This window comes from Lutjanus erythropterus, chromosome 24 (genome assembly GCF_056507025.1).
Source record: "Lutjanus erythropterus isolate fLutEry1 chromosome 24, fLutEry1.hap2, whole genome shotgun sequence".
Taxonomy (NCBI): domain Eukaryota; kingdom Metazoa; phylum Chordata; class Actinopteri; order Lutjaniformes; family Lutjanidae; genus Lutjanus; species Lutjanus erythropterus.
This window is the reverse complement of record NC_139340.1, coordinates 10798576-10825233: the sequence shown is the minus strand read 5'-3', so window position 1 is coordinate 10825233 and position 26658 is coordinate 10798576. Positions and strand designations below refer to the sequence as shown.

The window sequence follows — 26658 nt, the reverse complement described above, 5'->3', positions numbered from 1 at the left end:
TAAAATGAAAATAATCCTTATTGTGCAGCTGTCAAGGCGTACCAGAACAGTGTGTTGTCAGTTACTGTACCACAAATATTTAGAAGGAGCTGTCGAATGACAGATAAAATGCATAAATGACTCTCAAACATGGTTTGATGTCTTAAATTGCATGTACCAAACAAGACTACAACAAGTCTACAGCCATGCTAGCTCTTGGCTGTGGTGCTTTGAGGTGAACGCTAACGTCAGCACGTGAACCCACTCACAGTAGTTTCACATAGTCAGATTTCTCTCCACAGCACTGTGTCAGTGCTGGATGCTCTGGCTTCATGCATTATCATTCTGCTATAGGGGAAAAAAAGCCCTGACTTATTTGTATTTCTTCAAACCAATCAAGATTGTCTTGGGCGGTACAAAACCCAGAATGCAGCGATGATGCCCCTGCAAAACAGTGTCAGGAGGTAACTTGTTTTGATGGAACATTTTCTCGTGGGGAGGCGAGTCTGGACATTAAAATGGCTAAATGCCAGCCAAAAAAAACTTTAACAGCTGCTAGCTTGTTTATGTTCGTACCGTTAGCAACCCAGGTGGTAACTTGCCACTTTCAGCACGTAGGTTGCTACCTCTGCAGTTGTTGTTATTTCTCGCTTCAAGCACTGCATCCAGTTTTCCCTTAATGCATCCATGCTACACTCACAGTTATAATATTTGCTTGCTGGTGTTTAGCAGCTGATGTTTACCATTTTCTTTTTGGTGTGTTGGCAAGCTAACATTTTCTAATAGGCTGAAAACATCAGCTGATGGGAATATTGTTTGGTCATAAATCAAACTATTGGACAAACTAAAGCTCTGACCTGATGATGGCGCTAGATAAAGTTAAAGGACTACCAAGTTTAATGTCAATCCATCAAAAAGATGTCGAGAAATTTACTCAAAACCAAAAATGTAAACCATGTTCATGTCAGCATGCCACCTTCATGGTGGTGCCAGGGTCACTAAAGTTGTTAGGATTTATCCTACCAAAGTCATGAAGGTCTGTGCAACATTTCACGACAATCCATCTAATAACTGTGGATATTTTTCAGTCTGGACCAAAGTGCTGGACTGACTGACAGACCCACATTGCTATATTACCTGAAGCCATGCCGCTAGCAAGGCTAAACAGACCAGAAAAAGAGAAAAGCATTTATTAACACCACTTCAATTGTGTGATGTCATAAACTCCTATCTGTTTCAATCAGTCACGATGAGTGCATTCTCATCACCTTAGAGGTCTTTGATCAAAAATCTTGAAAAGTAGAAATCTGTTTCCTCAAAAGTACTGCATGGAACATGTCTGTGGAGGGTCAAAAGTCGCCTGCTGTCAAACTGCTGCCAATATGATGAAGGGACGGCTTTGCGAAACCTGACAATACACAGGTGAGGCATTTCTTTGGAATGGAAAACATTTGCAAGGGTTTAAATAAAGATCCACTGTTGTGGATTCAAAGTTAGCCTAAGTCCATAATGTGGGTTATCAAACATTAATAATGACAAATGAAGCAGACCTCTTTTCAGTGGTAACCACATTGGCATTTGCTGCACTGGATCATGTTGAGAAACATGCCCATTCCTGCATCACCTGGCCTCATTCAGACTGATCGCTGTAGCTACAGTAACTGCACCACAAGCACAATTTTCTCAAACACTGAGGGCACACACATGTAAACTTTTTTGCAAACATTTCCAAGTGATCTCAACATTGCTTCCTCGACTACACGGCGACTTTTATCACAAGACATTTTCTAAAACAGAGATCTGACATTAAGTGACATTCAGAGTGTTGACAATCTGTGTCGACTCCTGTAATGATCCAACAACACCAACCACAAAAGCCTGGCAGCACGAAGTATTCTCAGTCATCACTCAGCAGACGTTACTTTGGGGCATGCGCTGGATCCTTAATTCAAATATGTGCTGTGTTTTCACAGACAAATACAGACTAGTAGAGATGCATTTATGCCTGCAGAGAGTCAGATAATCATCTGTGGGCAGGAGGAGTGATGTCAAGCCTCATTCAATCAGTTATATTAATATCCAAAACATCAGCAGCTGTGCTTTAAAACAGAGGAAATTCAAAGGAAATTCAAAGTAATAGCAAGTCTGCGTCTGAAATGTTGTAAACACTGAACTTGAACTCATTTGGACTCAACATATTCCTGATTTGCAGTGACTTAGCTCTATGTGCAATTTGAAAAAGAAAATGAATTGCACATGTATTGTACTTTAAAAAATGAATTAGTAAACAGATATGATAGGCCAGTTCCTGGGAGTGGATCGATTACTGAATGGGCTTACTGGGCACAGGCCCAGGGGTACAAAGGGGTCAGGGCGCCCCCTGGGGTTCACCTGCAAAATGTCACTCAATGAGGCGAAAACTGGCCATGAGGAGATGCAAAATAACCACAGAGAGATGTAAAATGACAACAATTGGCATAAAATAACCACAAAGAGAAGCAAAACGACTGCAAAGGGACCTACGACAAGTAAAAAGAGGCACAAAATAACTACAGAGAAATGCAATATGGCTGCAGAGCCCAAACCAACCACAAAGAGAAACAAAATGACCAACACAAAGTGATCACAAAGAGATACAGAACGAATACAGAGAAAAACAATATAACCACAGACATAAACAATCACCAAATGACCAAAAAGAGACGCAAAACATTTGGAAATAGCAGCAAAAGCACCACAAAGAGACATGACTTCAGAAAGATGTATAACAACTATAACAACACACTAAAAAAGACAAAACAACCTACATGACCTCAAAACAGCACAAAATGACTACAAAGAGAACTTGAACTTTCTCAGAAAAAACGATTACTAACAGTTTCTGGTAAATGTGGGCATTTGTGAGATTACTGTGCATAATATTGTGCTGATAAAACTGCAAAGAATATGTATTATAAGTCAGGCTTAACTGCCTTTACTGTGTTTAACAAACTCATCCACCACACAAAATATCAATGCAAACAAGTCTACCAGAGAGCATCGATTGTTCAGATTTTACATTGTGTGTCTGTTATCTGTGTCTTTTGGTGCAGCAGCGCCCTCTAGTGTAAATATGGTGCCCTTACTTCTCTAGGCTCACAGTGCACAAGTGCTGTATATGAATTTCCATACTACATACTATTATTGCATGCATTAAAAATGGATTTTTATAATATTTTAATTCATATACAAGCAATCAATTAACTTCTACCTTTTTCACACCTGACATTTTGACCTATCATAGCAAGAACATAGCAGGAAATGCTATGATAAGCTAAAAACAGATTAAAAATACTGAAAATGCTCCTCTCGGTTGCCTTCATTTATTAATGTGAGCACCAGCTAGTGATGTGTTGAGTGTTTTGCGTACTTTGTATGTAGTCTTAGATGTGAAACCTGAGACAAAACAGACAGTAATGGTGATTAGGGGTGTCACGATTCTCCAAATCCATAATTGAGTCTTGATTTGTAAAGATCAACAGATTGTTGGTTTTATGCCCTGACAACTGTCATTTAAATTTTGAAATTCTTCTTTAAAAAGATATATGATCTATACGGTATCAAGTGTGAAAATAACAGTTGGTAATTTACACTGTGTTGTCTTGAAGTGTTGTTTTTTCAGTGCAAACGTGCCAGATGGCACCGAGGTGGAAAAAAAATACGGGGAGAACTGGGATTCAGCTTTTAATTTCAATTTAATTTAACTAATTTCAGTTGATCTTCAATTTAATATAGTTATTGTGGCATGATGGGTTGGACTGTGACACATGCAGGTCTGTTTGTGTGCATGTGGTGTAACACACGTTCTGCAGTCAGTGGTGTAAGAAGTACTCAAGAAAAAGTAAGAAGACTCTCTAGCAATACAAGTCAGAGGTTACAAATCAAAGTAGAAGTGAAAACTGAGTGAAAATGGCCCCAACACCAAACTCAACAACACTGTGTCTGCTGCTGAAACCTTCAAGTTTCTGGGATCCACAGTTTCCCAGGACAAAGTGTGACCATTAAACCTCAAGCTGATCATCCAGTTACACTCTGCAATAATTCAGCCTGTTCTGGGATCTGTTGGGATCAGCCACCAAACAAGACAGAAACAGGCTACAATCAACAGTCAGAACTGCACAGAAAAATCACTGGTGCCAACCTGCCCTTCATCCAGAGTCAGGAAACTGTATATACTGTGTAAAGATATGTAGAAATACAAATACTGCACATACTCATCCCCTCTGCATATATCCAATTCAGTACTGATCTCTTTTGCACTGTCTATAATATTTATAAATTGCATAAAGAGGTTTTACTTAAGCTGCTGGTTACTAGTGCTTCTAATGTAACCAAAATAGACTTCTAAAACCATAACATAGGTGCAATTGCCTCATAAGATGTTATTCCATTTTATATATGTTGTTGTTGGATCAGTATTATTAGTGCATTAAAAAATAAACGCCATTTTAATGTAGTAGCTGGTTGAGGCAGAGCTATGTTTTACTGTATAACTGTTGAGAAGTTTAAAAGTTATTAATGCATCTAATGCATACTGTATACAGTAATTATTAATTTATAATAATATAATATTTTCCTCTGCAATGCAATGGACTATAATTCATATTTCAGAAAGTGGAACTTAGTACAAATACATCAAGACTGTACTTAAATGCAGTACTTATTATTTTTTATTTTACATTTTATTCCATTATTGTATATATTTTGTTCTGTATTTTATTACTTTTTTAAAACTGTTATTTTGTAACTGAGCATCTCAGCCAAAGTTTTTCCACAGGATTGTACTTGTATAACCAGTGTGACAATAAAACGTCTTAAATCTTAAATGTGTCCCCAGTCTAGCTGTGTGGTTCCTGTTTTATGTCTACACCACTCATTGAGTAACATCAATTAACACCTTATGCTGAGAAAAAGAGTGCAGATCAGTGGTTCTCAAACTTGGGGTGGGCCCCACTGGGGAGCACAGAGTCACTGAAGAAGGGTCGTGGATGACCAGGGGCAAATATCATTGAATAACATCTATGTGTGAAAAATAAACAAGAGTTTGCTATCATGTTGACCTTTACTTCAGTTGAATTCAACTTGGATCCTTTTTATTAGCTGATTCCCCTATCATTGTTAATGGTTGACAAAAATTGCGGACAGAGGGGCGTGAACTTTTTGGCCTCTGTAGGTGAATGTACCCAAAAAAGTTTGAGAACCACTGGTATAAATAGAGTCCTCCAGTTTTCAGACGAGACATGCAACTAACCACTTTTTTTTTGCATGTTCTCACTGGCCTACGCAAAACAGGGACATGAACAACAAATGTCAGGGGTGCAGCAGAAATCTTTCCTCTCCTTGACATAGGACATTATGTACAAATGGGACAGAGGACACTAGGATGCCTAAATCATTTGCTACCATGTTGCCATGCATTAATTGACGATTGATTTAACTGATAACGTATTTTATGTGTAACGTGTTGTTTGTTTGGGCTGTTATTCAGCTGTCACATTTACTGTCAAATAGTCCAGCTCTGGAGGGCAGAATGTCAGCTGGATGCGCTTAGCGTTTGCGCATGCTCAGTAGAGGATTTTTACGTCGCACGCATGCCCAGTCCGCCTCAGCCGTCATTCATTATAAAGCCGCAAGTTCCGCTGTCTCTTTCCACCTTCAGCCATTTTGACGATGTTGGGAGCTGTGGGACGCTGCTGCACCGGGGCTTTGCAGGCTCTCAAGCCTGGGGTCCAGCCCCTGAAGGCTCTCGTTGGATCCCCAGCCGTCCTTTCACGTAGGTCTCGCATGCTTGGTGCTTTTGACCGCAATCGTACAAAGAAAAGACGCAATTCATGCGACTGTCAAGATTAGGGCAGGGAGGTATCTACAAGAGAACCCCAGATGTGTGGACCTCTCGTGAGATTTGTACGCGTTATTTCTCTATAGTGAATATTGCTCCTATTAATTGTGTTTTCTAATATAAAAACGCTGTGGGTAATATGTGGGTTGGTGTGAGGGTATAAAACATTTTGATTAGAATTGGTGAAAGATTATGAATTGAGTTCAAGTATTCACTCGCGCGAGATCCTTGACAGGTCTGGGGTTTCCTTCTAAATATGACCGAAGGACGGGCGACAATGCTAACGTTAGCTGCTGCTAGCAACACGCTGGCTGCCCTGCCGGCGCCGGAGCAGGCCTTAACATTGAAATTGAAAATTTAACATCTATTGGAGCTATTCCAAAAGGTTACATGAGTACACCTGTGTACATATGCGTTTATTAACAGTTGTCATGTACCAGAAAATTAATAGGCGGTGTTGATCCTATGCTAGCAGCAATGACCTTTGTGTAATGACATGAGGCGGCGTGAGACTGTGCAGAGGCTGCTAAAAGTTAGCAGTACAAGTTTTAGCTGGTACATTAGCAAGTTTATACAGTCTGCAGCGGTTACCCACATACGCATTAAATTTAGATAGCAGTAAAAGCATGGCTATGACGCATTATAAACGTACTTACCATTGTGTCCTGCGTCTGTCATTAACGGTAGCAGCATTAGCATGTTAGCTCTAAGTACACTTCATTCATCTGTTACTATTTACACGTTAACGTCATTTAGTCGAGGAAATGACTTGCTGGGGTGTTTAATAAACAGACTGTACTTAAGTTTCACACGTGTGCTAATTGGTTTGTCACAGCGCGTCATTTGATCTTTTCAGGTTTGTTTTAAAGCTTATTCGTAGTTTGGCCGACGGCTATGACTTGACATTGAGGCGGAGCGGCCAGACACGCAGTTGTCTGCCTCTCAGCGGACTGGCTTATATGTGAGACTAGGGCTGCACAGTTAATTGAAATATTTAAATAGAAATATTAAAATAACAGAGGCTGTAACAAAACAGCATTATAATTAAGTACAGTAGTGCTGCAGAGATGCACTGGCCTACATGTCCTGTTCTCCAGATGTGTTAAAAAAAAAAAAAACAACGTGTTTTTTTGGTACAGACCTTAAATGTCACATCAACAGGATTGTTTTTTCTTTCCCAGTGATGCATACGTCATCATCCTTCCTATTACTTGTGAATCTCACCACAATATCTGTGCAATGGTGTGCAGCCAGTGAATACTACCGCATAACAAGGTCATGACTACAGCACACATGACACTGAACTAAATGTACACACTGTCTGTATTCCTTCACAGGCAGAGACTATGTTGCACCTGCTGCTGCTGCAGCCACCGCCAATGGGCGCATTGTGGCTGTCATCGGTGCCGTCGTCGACGTCCAGTTCGATGAGGGCCTTCCTCCCATCCTCAACGCCCTGGAAGTGGCCGGCCGCGAGTCCAGGCTAGTCCTTGAGGTTGCACAGCATCTTGGTGAGCATCTTGGATGAAAACCTTCAGTCCTGTGTGCATATGAGCAGACAGAAAAAAATAAATTCATACAGGAGACAGTTTTTAATCATGTTAACTATGTGTTTAGGGGAGAACACAGTGCGTACTATTGCTATGGACGGTACAGAGGGTCTGGTCCGTGGACAGAAAGTTTTGGACACTGGAGCCCCCATCAGAATTCCAGTGGGTCCCGAGACTCTGGGCAGGATTATGAATGTCATCGGTGAGCCCATCGACGAGAGGGGTCCCATCTCCACCAAGCAGTGAGTTCACCTTTAAAATAATTACATAACTGATAACACAATGATTAGCAGGTATTAAGAAGTTTGCCATACCCAGCATTACAAATGTTGAGCTTTAAAAATCTATTGGTTTGCTTCATAGTTTTGAGCTTTGATGAATAACTGGAAATTGATTTTCCCTGACAGGACTGCCCCCATCCACGCTGAGGCCCCTGAATTCACTGACATGAGTGTGGAGCAGGAGATTCTGGTCACTGGCATTAAGGTGGTGGACCTGCTGGCCCCCTACGCCAAGGGAGGAAAGATCGGTAAGTGCCAAAACATAAATGTTTGCTTACTAGTTCTTCTGCATTTAGGATAGATTATGGCCCTTTGACGCTCCTAAAAACTCCTTAAATCATCAAACTAACCCTGCGTTTCTCATGGCCACAGGTCTGTTCGGTGGTGCTGGTGTCGGCAAGACTGTATTGATTATGGAGCTGATCAACAACGTGGCCAAGGCCCATGGTGGTTACTCTGTGTTTGCCGGAGTGGGAGAGCGTACCCGTGAGGGAAATGACTTGTACCACGAGATGATTGAGTCTGGTGTCATCAACCTGAAGGACACCACCTCCAAGGTGAGCGGATTAGGGATGCCGCCACAAGAAATTGTGACATTGTAGCAGACATCGGCCACTTAACTGAGTTTTTGTCCCTGCTAGGTGGCGCTGGTGTACGGACAGATGAACGAGCCCCCCGGCGCCCGTGCCAGAGTGGCTCTGACTGGACTGACCGTGGCTGAGTACTTCCGTGACCAGGAGGGTCAGGATGTGCTGCTCTTCATCGACAACATCTTCCGTTTCACACAGGCTGGCTCTGAGGTCTGTAAAACATATCTAAGAATAGCAATGTCACAAGACAGAATTATAACCATATTAACCTCTTAGAAATGTCAAGATGCAGTGTGATGATAATAACTGTAGTCATCTTTTACTCTCAGGTGTCTGCCCTGCTGGGTCGTATCCCCTCTGCTGTGGGTTACCAGCCCACTCTGGCCACTGACATGGGTACCATGCAGGAGAGAATCACCACCACCAAGAAGGGTTCAATCACATCTGTGCAGGTAAAATGACAGAGTTGTTGAAACAAATTTTAAGTTTAATAACAAGGTTTATGCAGATCCCTCAAGTCTAAAATCCTAGAATCTAAATTTTAGGCCTTAAAGTGTCTTTAAAATTGAGTGAATTATGAAGTTATCATTTTTAAGTTGCCTTATCTTCAGTCTTGCTTTTAAATGTTTCACTGTAGCAACAACAAAACAGTACTTATACTTTTTTGCCAGTTGCTGAATCCCTGGATAAAGCAAATTAAATGTAGAAATGTCTCGTTCTCTCCACCAGGCCATCTATGTGCCCGCTGATGATTTGACTGACCCTGCCCCCGCCACCACCTTCGCTCACTTGGACGCCACCACTGTGTTGTCCCGCGCCATCGCTGAGCTGGGTATCTACCCTGCTGTCGACCCTCTGGACTCCACCTCCCGTATCATGGACCCCAACATCGTCGGAGCCGAGCACTACGACGTCGCCCGTGGTGTGCAGAAAATCCTCCAGGTTTGTAATTTTAAAAAAACAAACAAACTTCGATTTTTGCAGGACTATGAATTTATCAGGCTAACCAGTTTACTCTCCTCCTGTAGGACTACAAATCCCTGCAGGATATCATTGCCATTCTGGGTATGGATGAGTTGTCTGAAGAGGACAAGCTGACTGTGGCCCGCGCCCGCAAGATCCAGCGTTTCCTGTCCCAGCCCTTCCAGGTGGCCGAGGTCTTCACTGGCCATTTGGGCAAGCTTGTGCCCCTCAAGGAGACCATCAAGGGCTTCAAGTCCATCCTGGGTGGTAAGTGTACACGAACTTACTGAGGTGTCTTGTTGAGGTGCTTCTTTTCGCTCTACCTGTAGTACTAATATGGCCTCCTTTTGTATCCCCGTAGGCGAGTACGATGCTCTGCCCGAGCAGGCCTTCTACATGGTCGGCCCCATCGAGGAAGTCGTTCAGAAGGCCGAGAAGCTGGCTGAGGAGCACTCGTAAACATCCAAACATCTAAACTGTGGGGAGAAGAGGAGGAAAACAAAAGGAGAGGGGGTCCTGTCTGGTTAGGAGCACTTGGTTTGTAAAACATGTCAAAATGCAAATGTACCTGTCTTGTCATCTTGAAAGAAAAGTTCTATTTAATGTTTCCAATGAAAGATGGAATAAAAAAAAAACACTGTCTTTACACAAAACAGCTTGTCAACTGTATATTTCCTAAAGGCTTTAATAGTTGTGCTGTAGTTGAGAATTTGTTCCTAAGACGGAATTTCATGAAATGGCTGTCCTCAACCACTTTGACCACAAGATGGCAGTCCTGAGCCATGTTAAGCTATCTGAACTGTGTTGCGGCTTTGTCACATACTGAAATAAACCAGTGGACAAACAACTGGATGAGTGATTGTTTCAACTTTAAGCACTTAAGGTCACATTTATACCAAAACGATAATTACTGTCATGACCTGATTTATAGAAGCCGTAGTTTAAAAAAAAGAAAAGAAAACTAAGACATGGTGTGAATTCAGGAGGAAAAGACAATTACAGCTGGTTGTCTACATTTCAGACATTTTCCAAACTCAGTATTTCAATAACATTGTGTCAGAATTGATTATATGACCAATTACAGGTGATTGAGGATATTTTCTAGTTAAGACAGTTGAGGTTCAAGGGATCATGTAAAGATTAACAAGGGATTTTCATATGTTCAAATTACATTTTTAATACCATTTGCAATTTTATACCTGTGTTTTAGTCATATGGAGTCAAATATGACAAGGAACCAAGTCTATAATTTTACTTAAGTTTTGTCTGTAATTCCTAATTATATCATATCAGACTTAGACAAGTTTTAGCTTCTGCTTAATTCAACACACACATCCCATTATAAGATTCCTAGCTACTGTAGCTACCATTGAGTAGTTTTGGAATGTAACTAAGTACATTTACTCAAGTACTGAAAATCTGTACAGATTCAAAGTAAACATTATACTTGAGTATTTCCATTTTATGGAACTCCGGCATATTGTCTAACAGCTTTAGTTACTAGCTACTTTTCAGATTACAATCTTGCTGTCCATTAAAAAGTATGACCTGTAAACTGTATTTCCAAATTTGGTGATTTTTAATGTTTGTAATGAATTGAAAGATGAAGGGTCGAAACATCTCCTGCTTCTTATGATGAAAATGCATTGTCACAAAGCTGAAAAAGAGGACTGAAATCAATGAAAAGTTGACTTTTAAGAGGTCATGTGCTTCTCACAGGACAGTGACGATACAAACAAATGAAACACGTGATATAAAACACACAACAAGATACAAACACATGATCTTATAGAAAAAGATGCACTGCTGTAGATTACAGTACCCATCAGTATATAAAGCACTTAAGATGAACTTAACTCTAAACTTTTACAGCAGCAACATAGAACATACTCATAGAACATGCAACAGTAACATTTATCCAAAATCATTGTACATTTACTTATGATACTTGAAAAAACTTTGCATTACATATTTTTACTTAAGCAAGGCTGGAATGCAGGACTTTTACTTCTAGTGGAGTATTTTCACAGTGTGGTAAGCATAATGTTTAACTGCAGGGTTTATGTTTCGCTCTGGTTTAAGGTAAATTTAAGACATTTCTTTATACCACAGAATGTACCTTAAGAAGGGACCTTAAGGCCTATAATTATTTATTATTAAATCACAATTTTGTCAGCAGTTCCTAACAGTATATAACAATAATTCTAGTTTATATAATCAATTAAATTAACGGATGTAGATAAGTGCAAAACAATTTAAAAAAATGTCTGGATGTAAACAGATATAAAAGTTTTTGCAAAAATCAACACACATCCCATTATGAAATGATGACCTTTTTGTGGTTAGCAGTAGTCACAGTGTTTGCTGTGGGTGTGATGGTCCTGACTGAAACGCCACTAAAAATTATTGAACAGCCTCCTGCAGCACAATCCCACTTTAAATTAGATGTGTAACGCCTCCCAACAGCCTGCAATCACATACAAAAACATTTTTAATATGTAACATTACCATGGAGCCCCTAAGGGGATGTGCAAAGAAAAAGGTAGTGGAAAAAAAACTGCTGAATTTTGATTAACAAGAAAAAAGAAGAATATAAAATAGAGGATTCACACAAAAGCACCTGCACTCTCACTCACAGGAGCGTTATAATGTGTATCGTCAAAGAAAAAAAGAAGACAATTCATTGCATCTGCCTGGCAATAGGAATAGCATTTTTACGCAGGATGTAGTTAGAGACACAGGTTGGCATGTACGACAGCGGCAGCCAGAAAAGCTTGGCGTCCCAGCCTGGGGAGTAGCGGGTGCGGGGCCGGACAGCGGACACGGCGTGCTCCATACACCTGATGACCTTCATGAGATCTGCGTCAGTCATCTTAGCAACTTTGTCTGTGAGTAACGCCAACACTGAGAGGGAAAATGAGCAGAATAAATAAACGCGAGTCAAAAATAAACACATAACTGAAGAGGAAAGACGATCCTAACTTACCCTTTGGTAGATAATCATCTCCATAGTCGTCTTTGACATCCTGCGGCAGTCTGTCCCACAACGTCTTGATACTTTTGCTCAGGAAAGCAGAGTCAGCCATGTTTGTTTTGAAGAAGCCTGGCTCAATGCAGAGGACTCTGACACCAAAAGGTGCCATATTTAACCTAAACAGAAACATTTAATTTACTTGTGTACAAAAAAAAAACATCTTTATGTTGTCATACTGACTGTGTGAGTTAATGTTTCACCTGAGGCTGTCATTGAAGGCCTCCACACCGTACTTCGAGACACTGTACGGACCTCCTGCAACACAGATCCTCCCAAACACACTGGCTACGTTGACCACCCGTCCCCTGGCCTTCTTAATTAGCGGCAGGACACTCAGGGTCACTGAGATCACCCCATTCAAGTTCACGTCCAGCATGGACTTGTAGTCATCAATGGTCAGCCAATCACAGGGGGCGGCAGGAACGGACACACCTGCGTTGTTCACTACTGCCCATAAACCTGAGTGGATCACACAGAGGACATCAAGTCAATAAATTCATAATTAACACTTTTAAAATAAACTATTCTACTACACAACAAGCAGAAACTGTCTCCTTAAAGGGATAGTTTGGATTTTTTTGAATTAGGGTTGTATGAGGTATTTATTAATAATCAATGTATTATCTGGAGTAGATGCTGATTGACATGTGCCCAGTGAGGAGAACCTGTGTAGGAAGCTAAACAATGTACTGCTATGGACATATATGACTTCACAGAACTCACACTCTCTGCAGATATAAACCGCTCATTCTAAGATAACAAAAACACAACAGATCTTTTTTGCTGGTGAGTTTTCACTCATAATGATATTATATTCGATTTCTGCCAAAAAGTCATAGATCTACCACAATGGACCTTAAATTTTGAATTGAACTTTCACCCAAATGAAAAGTCAGGGGAAAACCAGTGGGGACCCTGAATGTTGAGAAACTTCAATCTGGTGGAGTCAGTGCCGCGCACTCACCGCGCTCGCCCGCTTTGTCCTTGATCATCGCTGCAACTTTGGCAATGCTGTCCTGAGACCGAACATCCAGGTGTGTTGTGATCAGGTTGCCGGAGCAGGACTTCTTCAGATCCTCCTCGCCCTTCTCTGTGAAACATGCGGCGATCACTCTGAACCCCTGCTTGTCCAGGTGGCGGGCCAGGAGGTTTCCGAAGCCGGAGTCGCAGCCTGTGATGTACACATACTTGCTGCCTTTGTCAGGGACCCTGGGCAGCTCCCTGACCCAGCGGTACAGGTAGTAGAAAACTACCAGGCCCAGGAGATACAGGAACATGACTGAGGACACAGAGGGGAAAAAGGTTATTTCCACTCACACTGATCTCAGTGAGCAGTTATCATGCAACAATGTTGTCTAATGTACAACAACCCCGCCTCAGTGCTGAAATGTTACACCGAAAGCGTCTCCTGTGCTCAGCAGCAGCAGCCTCTAACATGAATGGAATGTGGAATCTGTTTCAGCTCAATAACATGACACCAAATGACTTGTTTTAATTAGTATTGTATATATAGTATAGTATAGTATTATAATTTAGTAATAATTATTAATACCACCAGATGAGAGACTAAAGTGGTCATGTGGTCAAGATGTGTAATTTTCTGGAAAATATGAATCCCTACCCCTCACTTCATCACACCTTCACATTACATGGACCGATATTTTTTGAACCCTCAATGTTCAACTCAAGTCGACGCCTATGATAGCCTGTTAATTAATAATAACTGGCTATCCCATATCTTCTCCCAAACTGTAAAAAAAAAAAAAAGAAGAAGAAAAAAAGACAGGAGACAATAGATGAGCCACGCCCGCGCAGAATCGATCACCATTATCGCAGCACAATGCATACCGGTTCAATATGTTTCAGATAATCTCACAAAGCAGTCACATTTCAAACAAACACAACTAGTTGTATAAAACACTAATTTTATGTGTAACTGTAATATTTAACGGGAGACATTAAATTTAAGCCATTCAATTAAGTTTTAATCTGTCAAAGCACATATTTTGTGGTTGATTAGGCTGTATGAACAGTTATAAAGAGCTTTACGAGGCAAATAAAAGAACAAAGGTTCCAGGTAACAGTAGTGGGATATTTTCTATTTCAACTTAAATCAGCAATCAAGAACACACGTTATTTCTTCAGTTATGAACGCAGGCCACAAACTACAGGTGATCTACAGGTGATCTAACTGTATGTTAGTGTCTCGTGTGTCTCACAACAACAACAACAACAACAAACGCCGGCCACTTTGGTCTCGCGAAGTCAACGTCGCCTACGTATGCGCGACGTCGGATCAAGTCGGAGACAAATCATCTCGAGCGCATCTAACTTCCACATGCCAAACCTGTTGTCAGAGGTCTCCTCGGTCAGTCTGGGGAACGATGTGCGCCGTTATGCTACGGTTTCCGGACTGAACGGCAAGTTTCCCCAGAATGGCTTTGAGACAAGTTTTCTCTTGTATGGTGGGTGTGCCGCAAGTGTTACCCAATCAGGAGCAACGTATATGGGCGCATACAGGGTGTTTAACGCAGCATACACGTTTTGTTGAACCCTGGGGGAAAAATATCCTCCACCAATAGCAGAGCGATGTGAGTATCTATATGATCCCCAGCTGTAGACAAGGCGACAGGCGCCACCTATCGGCAAGACACGCAACAGCTACATCCGCTGTTACAGTTCTGCAGATTCAATCCAGGAACCAAAGTAGTGACGTGATTCACGTCATTTTTTTAGCCACTAGGGGGCAGAAGAACTCCAAAACAAGCCTGAATGACCACCAACTTGACATGTATCTGTAGAGGTGCTGGGCTGAGTTCCATTTCTTTGGTGCTCGACATCTTTGGAAGTAAAAACTTGGGCCTCTCTCAATCTAGTGACAGGCCGAGTTCTGTCAGCAGTATATAAAGTGAGCACATAAAGCAGTAATATTAAACCAAATTCAATCAATCAATCATATTTTTACTTTTCATACTGAAGTAGCTACACAATACTTACACACTTTTACTTAAGTAAAGTCTGAACGCAGGACTTTTACTTGTAGTGGAGTACTTTCACAGCGTGGCATTAGTAATTTTACTTAAGGATCTGGATACTTCTTCGACCTATGGACAAAACAAGAAAAAAAATGTTTAACTGCATGGTTTCCGCAGGGTCAAAGTTAAATTTATGACATTACCACCACAGAATGCAATTTCATACCTGTTATGGTCAGAATGAGCTGAAACATAATGGGAAACCAGTGGGGACAATCAGGCCTAAAATTATCTAATATATCACAGTTTCATCAAGACTTTCCAGCAGTATATGACAGTATTTAGAACAGATATAATCCAGGGTTCCCAAACGTTCTTATGCCACAGACCCTCACAGTAGATGCATATGACATGGAAGCAGTTAAAAAAAAGATTTTTATAAAATTAATATAAGATATGAATAAAAGTGGCATTAAAATCCAGAGGAGGAGTGTAGTAATTCACTGAATGAATGATTTGTAGTCACTGGTTCCCATATCAAGGTAAAGTAAAAAAAAAAACAGAAGAAATAGAAGAAGCCCTAAAACATATAAAACATATAAATATAAAAAATAATAATTTGAAGTAATTAGGTCACATGACATGGAAGCTGTTGAACTGCAACTATTTTCTATTCAATTAAAATAAATCCCTTAAAACAGTTGCAAACAAACTAGGTATGCATGCTAACATGCTAACATGCGCAAGTCGGCGTGAAGGTTTTGAAAATAACACAGATTTTGTGTCATTCAAACAGTAATTTATTGATGGTCCCTAACTAACACCCCTGTGGTTGAGAGTGAAGTGAGCTAACCGTCTTGGTACCGTCAGCACTGGGTGACACCGAGTAAAAAGTGAATGTCTGTTCAATATCTGGTGTGCACAAGAAACTATCTTGTGCCTGCAGGATAGTTTCTGGCCCATATTCCCTTTGGGAATCTATACATTACAGCCTACAACAAGCAAAACAAAATAAGGTATAAAATACGTTTATACCTTTAGAGGACACTCAGTTCAATGTATTTTAAGACTTTTCAAGACCTGCAGATGTATCGCACCTCTAAAAACCTACCATAAAATATCACGTCATAGACATTTGCAACCTGTGAAATGAGGTCACAAGAAGAAAGTGCCTTATTTTGCTGGGTAAAATGCATTATTGTGCATCACAGGATGGATTTCTGCAAAGAGACCAAGAGAAACCAACAGAGTCCTCCTCCTTATGTACTAGGACTGAGTACAGTTAAAAAGTTTACAATACCAGTACCCCAAAAGTGATACAGATACCAGTGGAGTACTTCATTCGATACCCTTTTTCAAGGGTTTTTCTTTATGAAGAATGCTTGCAGTGATTGTCTGGGAACAAAACTATATAAATAGTATTTTCTGACTATATCTGCGTACCAAAATGATTGAATGCAGATGCTGTTCGACTGAAGAAGTTTGAGTATCAATACCCAGCCCTAATATGTACTTTGTAATCAAGTCAGGCTGCTTTTTTTATTGCTTTTTCACCTTTCACATCTATGTTCAAGGCCAAGATTATTAGTCTGAGCAAAGACCTATCTGCCTGCAGATAATGTGGCCTTGAAAATGCCCACAGTTACACCGCATATCATATCTAGAGAAAGTATTCAGAGAAGGGATACAGACAGACACTTCTTTAAATTGTATTGTTTATGACACAAAGGTAACATAGAATTGCCTTCCAGCTAGATGGTGGCTATACAAAAGTGCACAGAAGTAAGGCATCGGTCAGAGTATTGTTCAAATTGTATAAAATGTGCACAAATGAATACAAAAAATCACGATTTATTGCATCTGCCTGGCAATAGGAATAGCTTCTTTGCTCATCAAGTAGTCAGAGACACAGGTTGGCATGTACGACAGCGGCAGCCAGAAAAGCTTGGCGTCCCAGCCTGGGGAGTAGCGGGTGCGGGGCCGGACAGCGGACACGGCGTGCTCCATACAGCTGACGACCTTCATGAGATCTGCGTCACTCATCTTGGCAACTTTGTCTGTGAGTAACGCCAACACTGAGAGGGAAAATGAGCAGAATAAATAAACGCGAGTCAAAAATAAACACATAACTGAAGAGGAAAGACGATCCTAACTTACCCTTTGGTAGATAATCAACTCCATAGTCGTCTTTGACATCCTGCGGCAGTCTGTCCCACAACGTCTTGATACTTTTGCTCAGGATAGCAGCGTCAGTCACGTTTGTTTTGAAGAAGCCTGGCTCAATGCAGAGGACTTTGACATCGAAAGGTGCCATACTTAATCTAAAAAGAGACATTTAATTTACTTGTGTACACAAAAAAACATCTTTATGTTGACATACTGACAAATAATTGACAGTGTGAGTTAATGTTTCACCTGAGGCTGTCATTGAAGGCCTCCACACCGTACTTCGAGACACAGTATGGGCCTCCTGTAACACTGATCCTCCCAAACACACTGGCTACGTTGACCACCCGTCCCCTGGCCTTCTTAATTAGCGGCAGGACGCTCAGGGTCACTGAGATCACTCCATTCAGATTCACGTCCAACATGGACGTGTAGTCATCAATGGTCAGCCAATCACAGGCGGCGGAGGGAACGGACACACCTGCGTTGTTCACTACTGCCCATAAACCTGAGTGGATCACACAGAGGACATCAAGTCAATAAATTCATAATTAACACTTTTAAAATAAACTATTCTACTACACAACAAGCAGAAACTGTCTCCTTAAAGGGAAAGTTTGGATTTTTTTTCTTACTAATAATCAAATAATTATCTACAGCAGCTTGTCCCCAGTTAGGAGAAACATCAGGAGTACCTGTGTAGGAAGCTAACCAATGCACTGCTGTGGACAAATTTTAGTCAGCTAAAAAAAATTATTATCAGTTTAAGAGTATGGAATATTTAGAATATTTTCACTGCTTTACTTGCTGTCAGACAGGCTTTTTTGACGGGAAACCGCAATTTTATAAGCCAAATATCACTCTCTCAACAGCCACCAAACTCATTTGTATGGTATAAGTATGTTTCAGTTTGTTTCAGTGATTGAAAAAAAAAAACAAAAAACAATAGTTACAAAGTTGTTTAGTGAGATGAGAAAAATACTGTTGGTTGCTAGGTGACTGCAAGCTCACCACTACATGCCACTAAATTCTACACACCAGTCCTTTAAATGTGTCCAACACTTTGGTATATGACCAAATACTTAATGTTTTGTGCTTACTGGCAAGTATTAGCATGCTAATAGGTTAAAATAAGGTGGGGAAAATACAGATCATCCTGAGACCATGAGATATTTCACTTAAAACCTTTCACCTAGAATGTGGGGTTCTGAATGTCTGTACACAATTTGACACTAATTAATCCAATATGAGCTGAGAAAATTTCAGTGTGGGGCGAACAAAAAAAAAAGAGAGTCAACACTCCGCACTCACCGCGCTCGCCCACTTTGTCCTTGATCATCGCTGCAACTTTGGCAACGCTGTCCTTAGACCGAACATCCAGGTGTGTTGTGATCAGGTTGCCGGAGCAGGACTTCTTCAGATCCTCCTCGCCCTTCTCTGTGAAACATGCGGCGATCACTCTGAACCCCTGCTTGTCCAGGTGGCGGGCCAGGAGGTTTCCGAAGCCGGAGTCGCAGCCTGTGATGTACACATACTTGCTGCCTTTGTCAGGGACCCTGGGCAGCTCCCTGACCCAGCGGTACAGGTAGTAGAAAACTACCAGGCCCAGGAGATACAGGAACATGACTGAGGACACGGAGGGAAAAAGGTTATTTCCACTCACCACAGATTTTGAGTCACACTGATCTCAGTGAGCAGTTATTATGCAATGCAGACCAATAGTGTCACAACACAGTTTAACTAGAAAAACCCTGCGCCAGTGCTGGAATGTAGCTGAGTCCATTTTCTCGAGTACTGCGCCTCAGTTTTGAGGTACTTTACTCTCCTACTCTACTACATTTGAGGCGACATACTGCACTTCCTGATTTTTACTTCCTATCCTATGCAGATTGGATTTTCCATTGAAAACAAACAAAATGCAATGTTGTAGATTAAACCATTATATAAAATCAGCTTCACTTAATCCAAGTGCTGCAGTGAAATGCTACTTATACCATTGCTTGGATAAAAGAAGTAATTTAAGGATGTCTTTGGCCTTAAGAGTCTGGGAAATTTTGATGAGGACTTTCCACATTTTTTGGACATTTTATTGACTTAAAAATCACTTAATCAATTAATCATAAATATAATTTGATTAGCAGTCCAGCATTGAAAATATTATTTAAAAGTATGGAAGCGTAATCAAGTATAAAGTATGAAAAGTAATGCAGAAAAATGTCTCCCATGATTATTACACTCTTATATACTATATGATTAGATTATTATCACTGATGCATTAATGTAAAAAGACTGACAGATATTTTGTTCAGGACTGCAACTAATGATTATTTTAATTATGGATAACTCAGTGGATTATTTACTCCATTAATCGACTGATTGTCTGGTTTGTAAACAGCCAGAAAATAGTGAAAATGGCCTTCACAATTAACCACAGTCCAAAGTAACACAACAAATAATTAAAAGGAAAAAAGCAGCAGTTCCTCACACTTGTTGAGCTGGACCGTTTTTGCTTTTGTAAAAAATGCCTGTAGTGAAGTACAAAGTGCAGTATTGTCCCCTGAAATGTAGTACAAAGTCAAACCGTGCCCATCTCACTCTCTAACTCGTGTAACTCAGTTAAATACTTAAATATCTATGATAAACTACAGTGGACAAATCTATCTGCCCAAAAATTAAATTAAGGGAATTTAATTTAAACACACAGTTGTATAACTATTTAATTGGCGCACAGCTTGGCAGAGATAACAACCAGACGGTTTATTGAAGGTTATGCTGATTTCAAAGTTCACCAACCCGACGTTTCTTTACCCGATCAAAAGATTAAAAACGCTGCAATGCGATACTTCAGTTCTGAGAAAGTGTCCGCATGACATGTACTGAAAAGAGGAATAAAAACTTCGACAGAATCATTCCTGGCTGTGACAGATAAATTCCTAAATCCTACGGAGACATGAGCTCATAATGAAGAGCCTGTTAAAATAATCACAGGCTGTCCGGAGTTTTCTCGCTAACTGTGCAAACAAGACGGGAGATACTGATTTTAAAAACGTCATACCTGCCGTGCAGATGTCTCTCTGGACTGTCTCAGCCGGTTATCACACAGTTTTTATACCAACTGTCTCCGTCCTGACAGAAAACACTCCGCCTGTCCACCAATTGCAGAGCCGCATGACCACAGATAATCTCCAGCCGGGGACAAGGCGACTGGCGCCACCTACCGGCAAGACACGTGACAGGTGCAGCCGCAAGTGGTGACGTCAACACGGCAGCGTGAATGAATATTTATAAATATGAAATAATTAGAATATAAATATGAAGTATGAAAGAGTGTCTCTGTTGGACTGTTTTTATTATGCATGAGCAGTGGTGGAAAAAGTACTGAAAATCTGCTGAAGTAAAAGTACAAAGTATTCATCATAAGAGTATTAGTTACTTTTAACCGTGATTTAACAAATGCTAACAACTGATCCATCATTAATAATTTTCAGCCTTTTCAACGATGATTGTAAAAGTAACAAAGTAGATTGAATCTTGTAATGCACACAAGAAAAAGTACAGACTTGAAAATCTACTCACAAAAGTAAAATAAAATTTGAGTATTTATAATTAGTTACTTCCTCCTCTGTGCATGAGTCTAAACTATATTATATTTGATTATTCTGTTGATGTACTATACTAAATATATTAGGCTATAAGTCTATTATATTACTATATTTCAAATTATACTTTATCCCACCTGTATTATATACTCAACTTTATGTTACTATATAACATGAACTATGATGATGATTATAATGATTATTATTATTATATTTCTATATATGTATATATTAGACTATTAGTATATTGGTATAATGGTTGTATGAGGGAAAATGAAAACTGTGATGCAAAAAAAATATATAATTACCACTAATCTTGATATTGCAATCTCAATATCTGTCAAAATAATTGCATTGTGTTTTGTTTTTTACCATATCATGTAGCCCTAGTTGTTTTGATTAACATAACAATAAAAAAAAATACTCAGAAGTGATTCTTTAAGACAAAATCCTCTCACTGGGGGTCTGTGGTCTTATGTGCATATATAGTAGGGGTCGTTGACATGAGAAAGTTTGAGAAGCCCTGCTCTTTCTCTATCAGGCTTTAACCTTCTCATGCAATTTGCATCATATTTGATACAGGAGTTTCTGAGACCTTTACAACATCAATATGATCAATACTTTCCTGAAAAACCTGTTGTATCAATCTGAGATGTGTCTTCTACCCTCCGGTGGTTTATCGGTGCTCTGCAGGCAGCAGCTGCCCAAGAGGAGAAACTAACATGGCTACCTTAACGTGGTGAGTCGCACACTTTTTGCAGGGAAATCTTTGCTAATTGTAATAAAGTTACAGGAAGAAAAAATCATGTTGTTACTACTATGTCCATATTAATATCTACCTTTGACAAACACTCAAATTACTTTTGTACCTTATTTTATGGTAAAATATGTTGAAAATGCGTGTATCAAAATATGTTGCAGCTTTCTGCAACAAACGTTTCTGTCAAACGTCATGATGCAATCTGCATTATACAACCACACTCACAAATACACTGTTAAACAAACTAAGATTAGACTGAAATGTCATCCTAAGATAAACTTTGAGGCGAAATTTTGATATTTATATGTTTTACATATGCAACCTCCTTCCATTATAATCACATGTATGTTGCAAACAGTTATGAGCGAGTGAGCATTTGCTAATAGCTGGTATTTTAATATATCACTAAAACAATTCCTGGGCTATCTTAACTGTATGTTATATTGACCAATTCAGTTTACTTTGACCAAGCTGGTCTCCCAATAATAAACATTTCACTTACAAAAATGGCTAATTTCATGCTTTAGAGGGTTGAACTGCTGCAGCAGACCTTTTGTTTGCACAGGCACTGCTATCACGCAATGTACGTTCAAAGCCTGTGATATCAGACCCAGCAAAAACCTCTGCTTTTCCACAGACTGCTCTCTCTGTTTCCTCTCGATGTACATCATTAAACACCCTTCCTCTGTTTAACAAAACAGGATATCCTATCCTAGAAACACCCATACAGAATGTACAGTCCCCGTGCAGGGTGTGCTTCCTGTCTACTGGTGAAAGTTACAGTGGAAGTTTCTTGGTATGAGTGATAAAACTACACACACACACACCAAAAATACAGCTTGTGTCTCTACAGTCAACAGTAAGTAATTGTTCAGGGTGTGAGCTGGGGGTCATCTGAAGCTTTTCACATTTCTACCACAAGGTGGCAGCAGTGTTGTTCGCTATTTCATATTTAAAGGCGCTGCCTTCAAGCACTCCTTGAATAAAGTACAATTTTTTTGTACATGTAAATGCTTCAGGCCTGTATTTCATGATTTTGTAGAAAACAGATAAACAAAATAAAGTCACAAAATTTCTAGAATTGGATTCATTCAGTAAATAAATCAGTCTTAGAGACAGAATTTCATCTAATCCCTTGTTTCTTTATTAAATGATATACCCGACTTTTGATTGGGTCTAAAAAATGCAGAATATTAATTAAAATAACATGCTGCTAAGAAATGCGTACTTTATTATGGAAAAATAAATCCCCTCCAAATTTTAAGTAGTTCCTGGACCTCATGCCAGAATTTTTACCAGCAGAGAGATGAACCCTAGAAAATAAGTTAAGATATATTTATATATGACATATATGACTTTGGTTCCAGTTGTTTTCGTACTTGGAAAATGTTTTTCTGGAGGTGGTCAGTAATGGACTTTCTGGACAAAGACACACTATAAATTATGGGCATATTGAGCTATTATTACCTTTGTTTTGTTTTTGCTGTTTACTTCGGCACGTGACGTGCTGTTTCAGAAAACATATTTAAGTATCTCTACTTTTGTGTTCTTTTGTTTGTTTGTTTTGTTTACTTGGGCGTATGGGGGTGGAGGAGGTGGAAAAGATGGATGAGGACAGTCAGTGTACTCTGCTGTGCATGCTTCGGTGCTGGTTTTTGCACACTCTGGGAAAAAAAAATAAAAAATACGCCTACACGCAATTTACACTCAGTTGTTGATGCAGGTTTTCTAACCTTTAAATGACTCATTAAATAAGGGAACACAGAAAATTGCAACCTTAAATTGTATTTAACACTATTTGTGATTGTTTTTGTGTATCAGTGTATGGTTTAATTTTTACTGATAAAGTTTATTTATATGGCATTTAAACAGATTCAGTATCCAGGGGGAAACAGTCATTTTACAGGCTGTGAGTGGAAGGACATTAAGGCATTAAGTGGGTGCACTTTATATCATGAAAAGGGAATTTATATAATAATCATTCATAGATTTTCTTCTGTTTTGAAGTAACCTCATCCTGAACCTTTCATTACCCTTACCAATTCTTAAATCACGTACTCTTACACGTCTTGGATTCATGTTCCTCATCTCTCTCTTTGTAGTTTCCTGACAGCACCTGAAGGCAGCAGTGAGTGACCGACAGTTCAGCACCACCGGTGAACAATCGATTGCTTTCATTTGTATGCACACAGGCACAATCTGTCATTTTAATGTCAATATAGATCACAAGTAGTACACACGTAATTGAAGGATCTGATTTATAGATTAAGCATTTTGAGTGAATTTTAAATTATGAAACTCTAAAATATAGGCCTGTTGCACAAACTAGTAGTATTTACAATGAAAAAAGCAAAACAAAACAAAGTCATGGGATTTAAATGACATGTTCTTATTCATTTATCTGATCTTACACTGTATTTGGTGACCAGTCACATTGACAACAGAACGTATTTTATATCTCATCATTGGTACGATTAATCTTAAGCGTGGGGAGGCCTGCGATACAGGATGATAATCTGTACCCAAATTTAATTTCTAATTTAATTTGAAGATTTCTCAAGGAAATGAATAAATAGAAATGCCTCTTAGGGTTAATAGGGTGCAACAAAAGGTCAGCTGACATTTTTATTGATTATTACGTATTATTAAGCATAAAAAAAAACATTCTGGATCTGCTCAAGGTTTCTGCCTGCTAGAAGGAAGTTTTTCCTCACCATTGTTACCCTAGTTGCTCTTGGTGACAACAGGTGGATTTCTGTAAATAATTATAGAGAGTTATCTGCATGAAAACTGCTATATCATTAAGCTTACAGGAAATTAACAATCATCCTCTCCTGCGTGTTTGCTTGTTTGTGTGTATTTTGCACTAAAAATAATATGATTTCCCTGACAGTTGTTATATTTCAGGTGAAAAAGATGACATTAGTATGTACAACATGAAGCTGACCAGGAAGTCAAGCTGGAAGAGGCCAATAACCTCTCGTCCAAAATGTTTGAGTGTCAACACACAACTCATGCTCACATGAATAGTAAAACCATGTTGTAGCTTTTAAGCGCCTGTGTTTTTTCTACTGAACGGTGAGACGATATGTGTTATTGTATATATACTGAATATATTGTATATATTTAACAGTGTAATAGTAGCAAAAGCAGAGCAGAGTCATGAAGTCAGCTAACTGAGTCATTGTCTGTTATCTTGTGAGTGCGTTGAACTGATGAAAACTATGTTCTACAGCTGAAGCATTAAACTTTTCCCTATATTTAAAAGGGAACTACGTGAGACTATGTGAAAACATACGTGCAGAACTACAGCAAGTCTGTTCTACAAAAGACTGAAACCCCGTCATCCGAGGTCCACATGGGAGGATGAGCTCGGTCAACACATCTCAAAAGATAAATGAGACAAAATCTTTAAGTACATTCAGAATATTCATATTCAGCAGCTCTATAAATACCATTCAATGCCTGATAGAGTTTAAAGTGCTGCACAGGTTACACTAGTCAAAACCTAAACTCAATAAAATATTCCCCAGTGTTTCCCCTCTCTGCGAAGCCACTTTAACCAAAATCCCTCTGGAGCCAGATCCCTAAAGTGATTATATTGTGAATACAAGAGGCTTTTTGAAAATTGACTCTTTGTCTCATATGGGCTAATAGCCGCTATAAAACCTATATTAACATTCTGCAAAAACGCTGACGTTCCTCCAGTGAAGCTGTGGATGACAGAACTCACTGATATATTACACCTAAAGAGAATTAAGTTTATCCTAAATGATGGACTGGCACAGTTTTAAAAAATATCTTCACCGTTCTTGTTCTTGAGTAACACACAAACTGGCTGGTTGACACGTTTCAGGTTTGGCCTGTAATTAAAGCAGTTCACTATTCTGTGTAAATATCAAGCTTTTTGCATAAATTCGCCCAATATAAATATTTAAAAAATATTTATAACAAGAGTATTTCTTTTTGTTTGTAAGTAGAAGAATGTATTATTTCTTTTTTTTAATAAAAGTTACTTTGTCCTGCTCATAGAGGCTGTTTAAGACAGCATAATCAGCTAACGTACTGTCATACAGCACAGGGTCACTGTGTGTCTTTGCTCTGGCCTCAACATTTCAAATACGGTTTTGTTGTGTGATCATAACTTCATCTGCACATTACAAGTTTCACCCTTTTTTTAGTTTAAAGGGAAAATTAATCCCACTTAAGCATCTATATTATGATTATTTTTGTTTATATACTGGGATTGCACCTCCAACTTCATAGCTTAAGGAAGTAAACCAAGTTTACAACAACTAAAAACACACAACACTGACATAACACATATGGTTAATAAATAAACGGGGGGTGACACTGTGTTAGACTAGACTGTTTTATACTTTAAAGCATCAGAGTCCATCTTTGGCAAAGTCAGAACCGAGCCCTTTTCTCTGTCATTAAGTCCAAAATGTCCTTCAACCAAATGTCAGTGTGAAAACGCTTCACTTTACGCTGCTTCCAGTTTATTAGTATTTTACACTTGGCTGCCTGTAAGAATACAGTTTAAGATGAATTATAGAATCAGTGTTTTAATGAAAGCATGTCAGCCAGTGTTTCGGTGAAGTGACTCTACACTTGAATGCCATTAAACCTCATAAATTTATATTGACTGGCCCCTAATTGTCCTATTGAAAAATGATAGACTATATGTCTGACCCTGATACTTGCTAGAAGAATCAAAATAACACTTAAATCTGCAACACAAGAAGTTAAATGGGCATTTATGGTTTTATATTGCCTTTAAAATCCAATCTGATTTCAGAAAACTTAGATTTCTTTGAGGTTTTTGACACCGAGGAGCATAATTTTCATTCTCTTTCACTTGCGATGTTTGGCTTTGAAGA

General features: G+C 39.4%; 3 protein-coding genes across 3 annotated transcripts; 1 reads left to right on the top strand and 2 right to left on the bottom strand.

Moving 5' to 3' along the window:
* The first annotated feature begins 5633 nt into the window (after window positions 1–5633).
* On the top strand, window positions 5634–10088 carry LOC146304741 (ATP synthase F(1) complex catalytic subunit beta, mitochondrial). Its single transcript, XM_084713578.1, has 10 exons — window positions 5634–5791; window positions 7195–7368; window positions 7475–7649; window positions 7815–7936; window positions 8061–8245; window positions 8330–8488; window positions 8608–8730; window positions 9008–9220; window positions 9307–9508; window positions 9603–10088. The coding sequence occupies exons 1-10, from the start codon at window positions 5689–5691 to the stop codon at window positions 9698–9700; spliced, it is 1554 nt and encodes a 517-aa protein (XP_084569704.1). The 5' UTR covers window positions 5634–5688; the 3' UTR covers window positions 9701–10088.
* Window positions 10089–11907: 1819 nt separating this feature from the next.
* Window positions 11908–13602, bottom strand: LOC146304740 (retinol dehydrogenase 7-like). The gene is made up of 4 exons (XM_084713237.1): window positions 13240–13602; window positions 12473–12734; window positions 12228–12391; window positions 11908–12145 (listed from the first exon to the last, which is right to left on the bottom strand). Exons 1-4 carry the CDS (start codon window positions 13550–13552, stop codon window positions 11922–11924), a joined length of 963 nt encoding a protein of 320 aa, XP_084569363.1. The 5' UTR covers window positions 13553–13602; the 3' UTR covers window positions 11908–11921.
* A 3344-nt stretch (window positions 13603–16946) lies between these two features.
* On the bottom strand, window positions 16947–20611 carry LOC146304739 (retinol dehydrogenase 7-like). Its single transcript, XM_084713477.1, has 5 exons — window positions 20472–20611; window positions 18728–19042; window positions 17666–17924; window positions 17408–17571; window positions 16947–17325 (listed from the first exon to the last, which is right to left on the bottom strand). Exons 2-5 carry the CDS (start codon window positions 19038–19040, stop codon window positions 17102–17104), a joined length of 960 nt encoding a protein of 319 aa, XP_084569603.1. The 5' UTR covers window positions 19041–19042; window positions 20472–20611; the 3' UTR covers window positions 16947–17101.
* Window positions 20612–26658: the final 6047 nt, after the last annotated feature.

Bases quoted from the DNA above. Each gene is read 5' to 3' on its own strand.
- LOC146304739 (XM_084713477.1), bottom strand. From the start codon at position 19,040: ATGTTCCTGTATCTCCTGGGCCTGGTAGTTTTCTACTACCTGTACCGC. The intron at 17,925-18,727 runs GTGAGTGCGGAG...TGATCCACTCAG, and splicing joins GGACAAAGTGGGCGAGCGCG to GTTTATGGGCAGTAGTGAAC. The intron at 17,326-17,407 runs GTAAGTTAGGAT...TTTCCCTCTCAG, and splicing joins AGTTGATTATCTACCAAAGG to TGTTGGCGTTACTCACAGAC.
- LOC146304741 (XM_084713578.1), top strand. From the start codon at position 5,689: ATGTTGGGAGCTGTGGGACGCTGCTGCACCGGGGCTTTGCAGGCTCTC. The intron at 7,369-7,474 runs GTGAGCATCTTG...CTATGTGTTTAG, and splicing joins TGAGGTTGCACAGCATCTTG to GGGAGAACACAGTGCGTACT. The intron at 7,937-8,060 runs GTAAGTGCCAAA...TCATGGCCACAG, and splicing joins CGCCAAGGGAGGAAAGATCG to GTCTGTTCGGTGGTGCTGGT.
- LOC146304740 (XM_084713237.1), bottom strand. From the start codon at position 13,552: ATGTTCCTGTATCTCCTGGGCCTGGTAGTTTTCTACTACCTGTACCGC. The intron at 12,392-12,472 runs AAACATTAACTC...GTTTCTGTTTAG, and splicing joins TTCAATGACAGCCTCAGGTG to GTTAAATATGGCACCTTTTG. The intron at 12,146-12,227 runs GTAAGTTAGGAT...TTTCCCTCTCAG, and splicing joins AGATGATTATCTACCAAAGG to TGTTGGCGTTACTCACAGAC.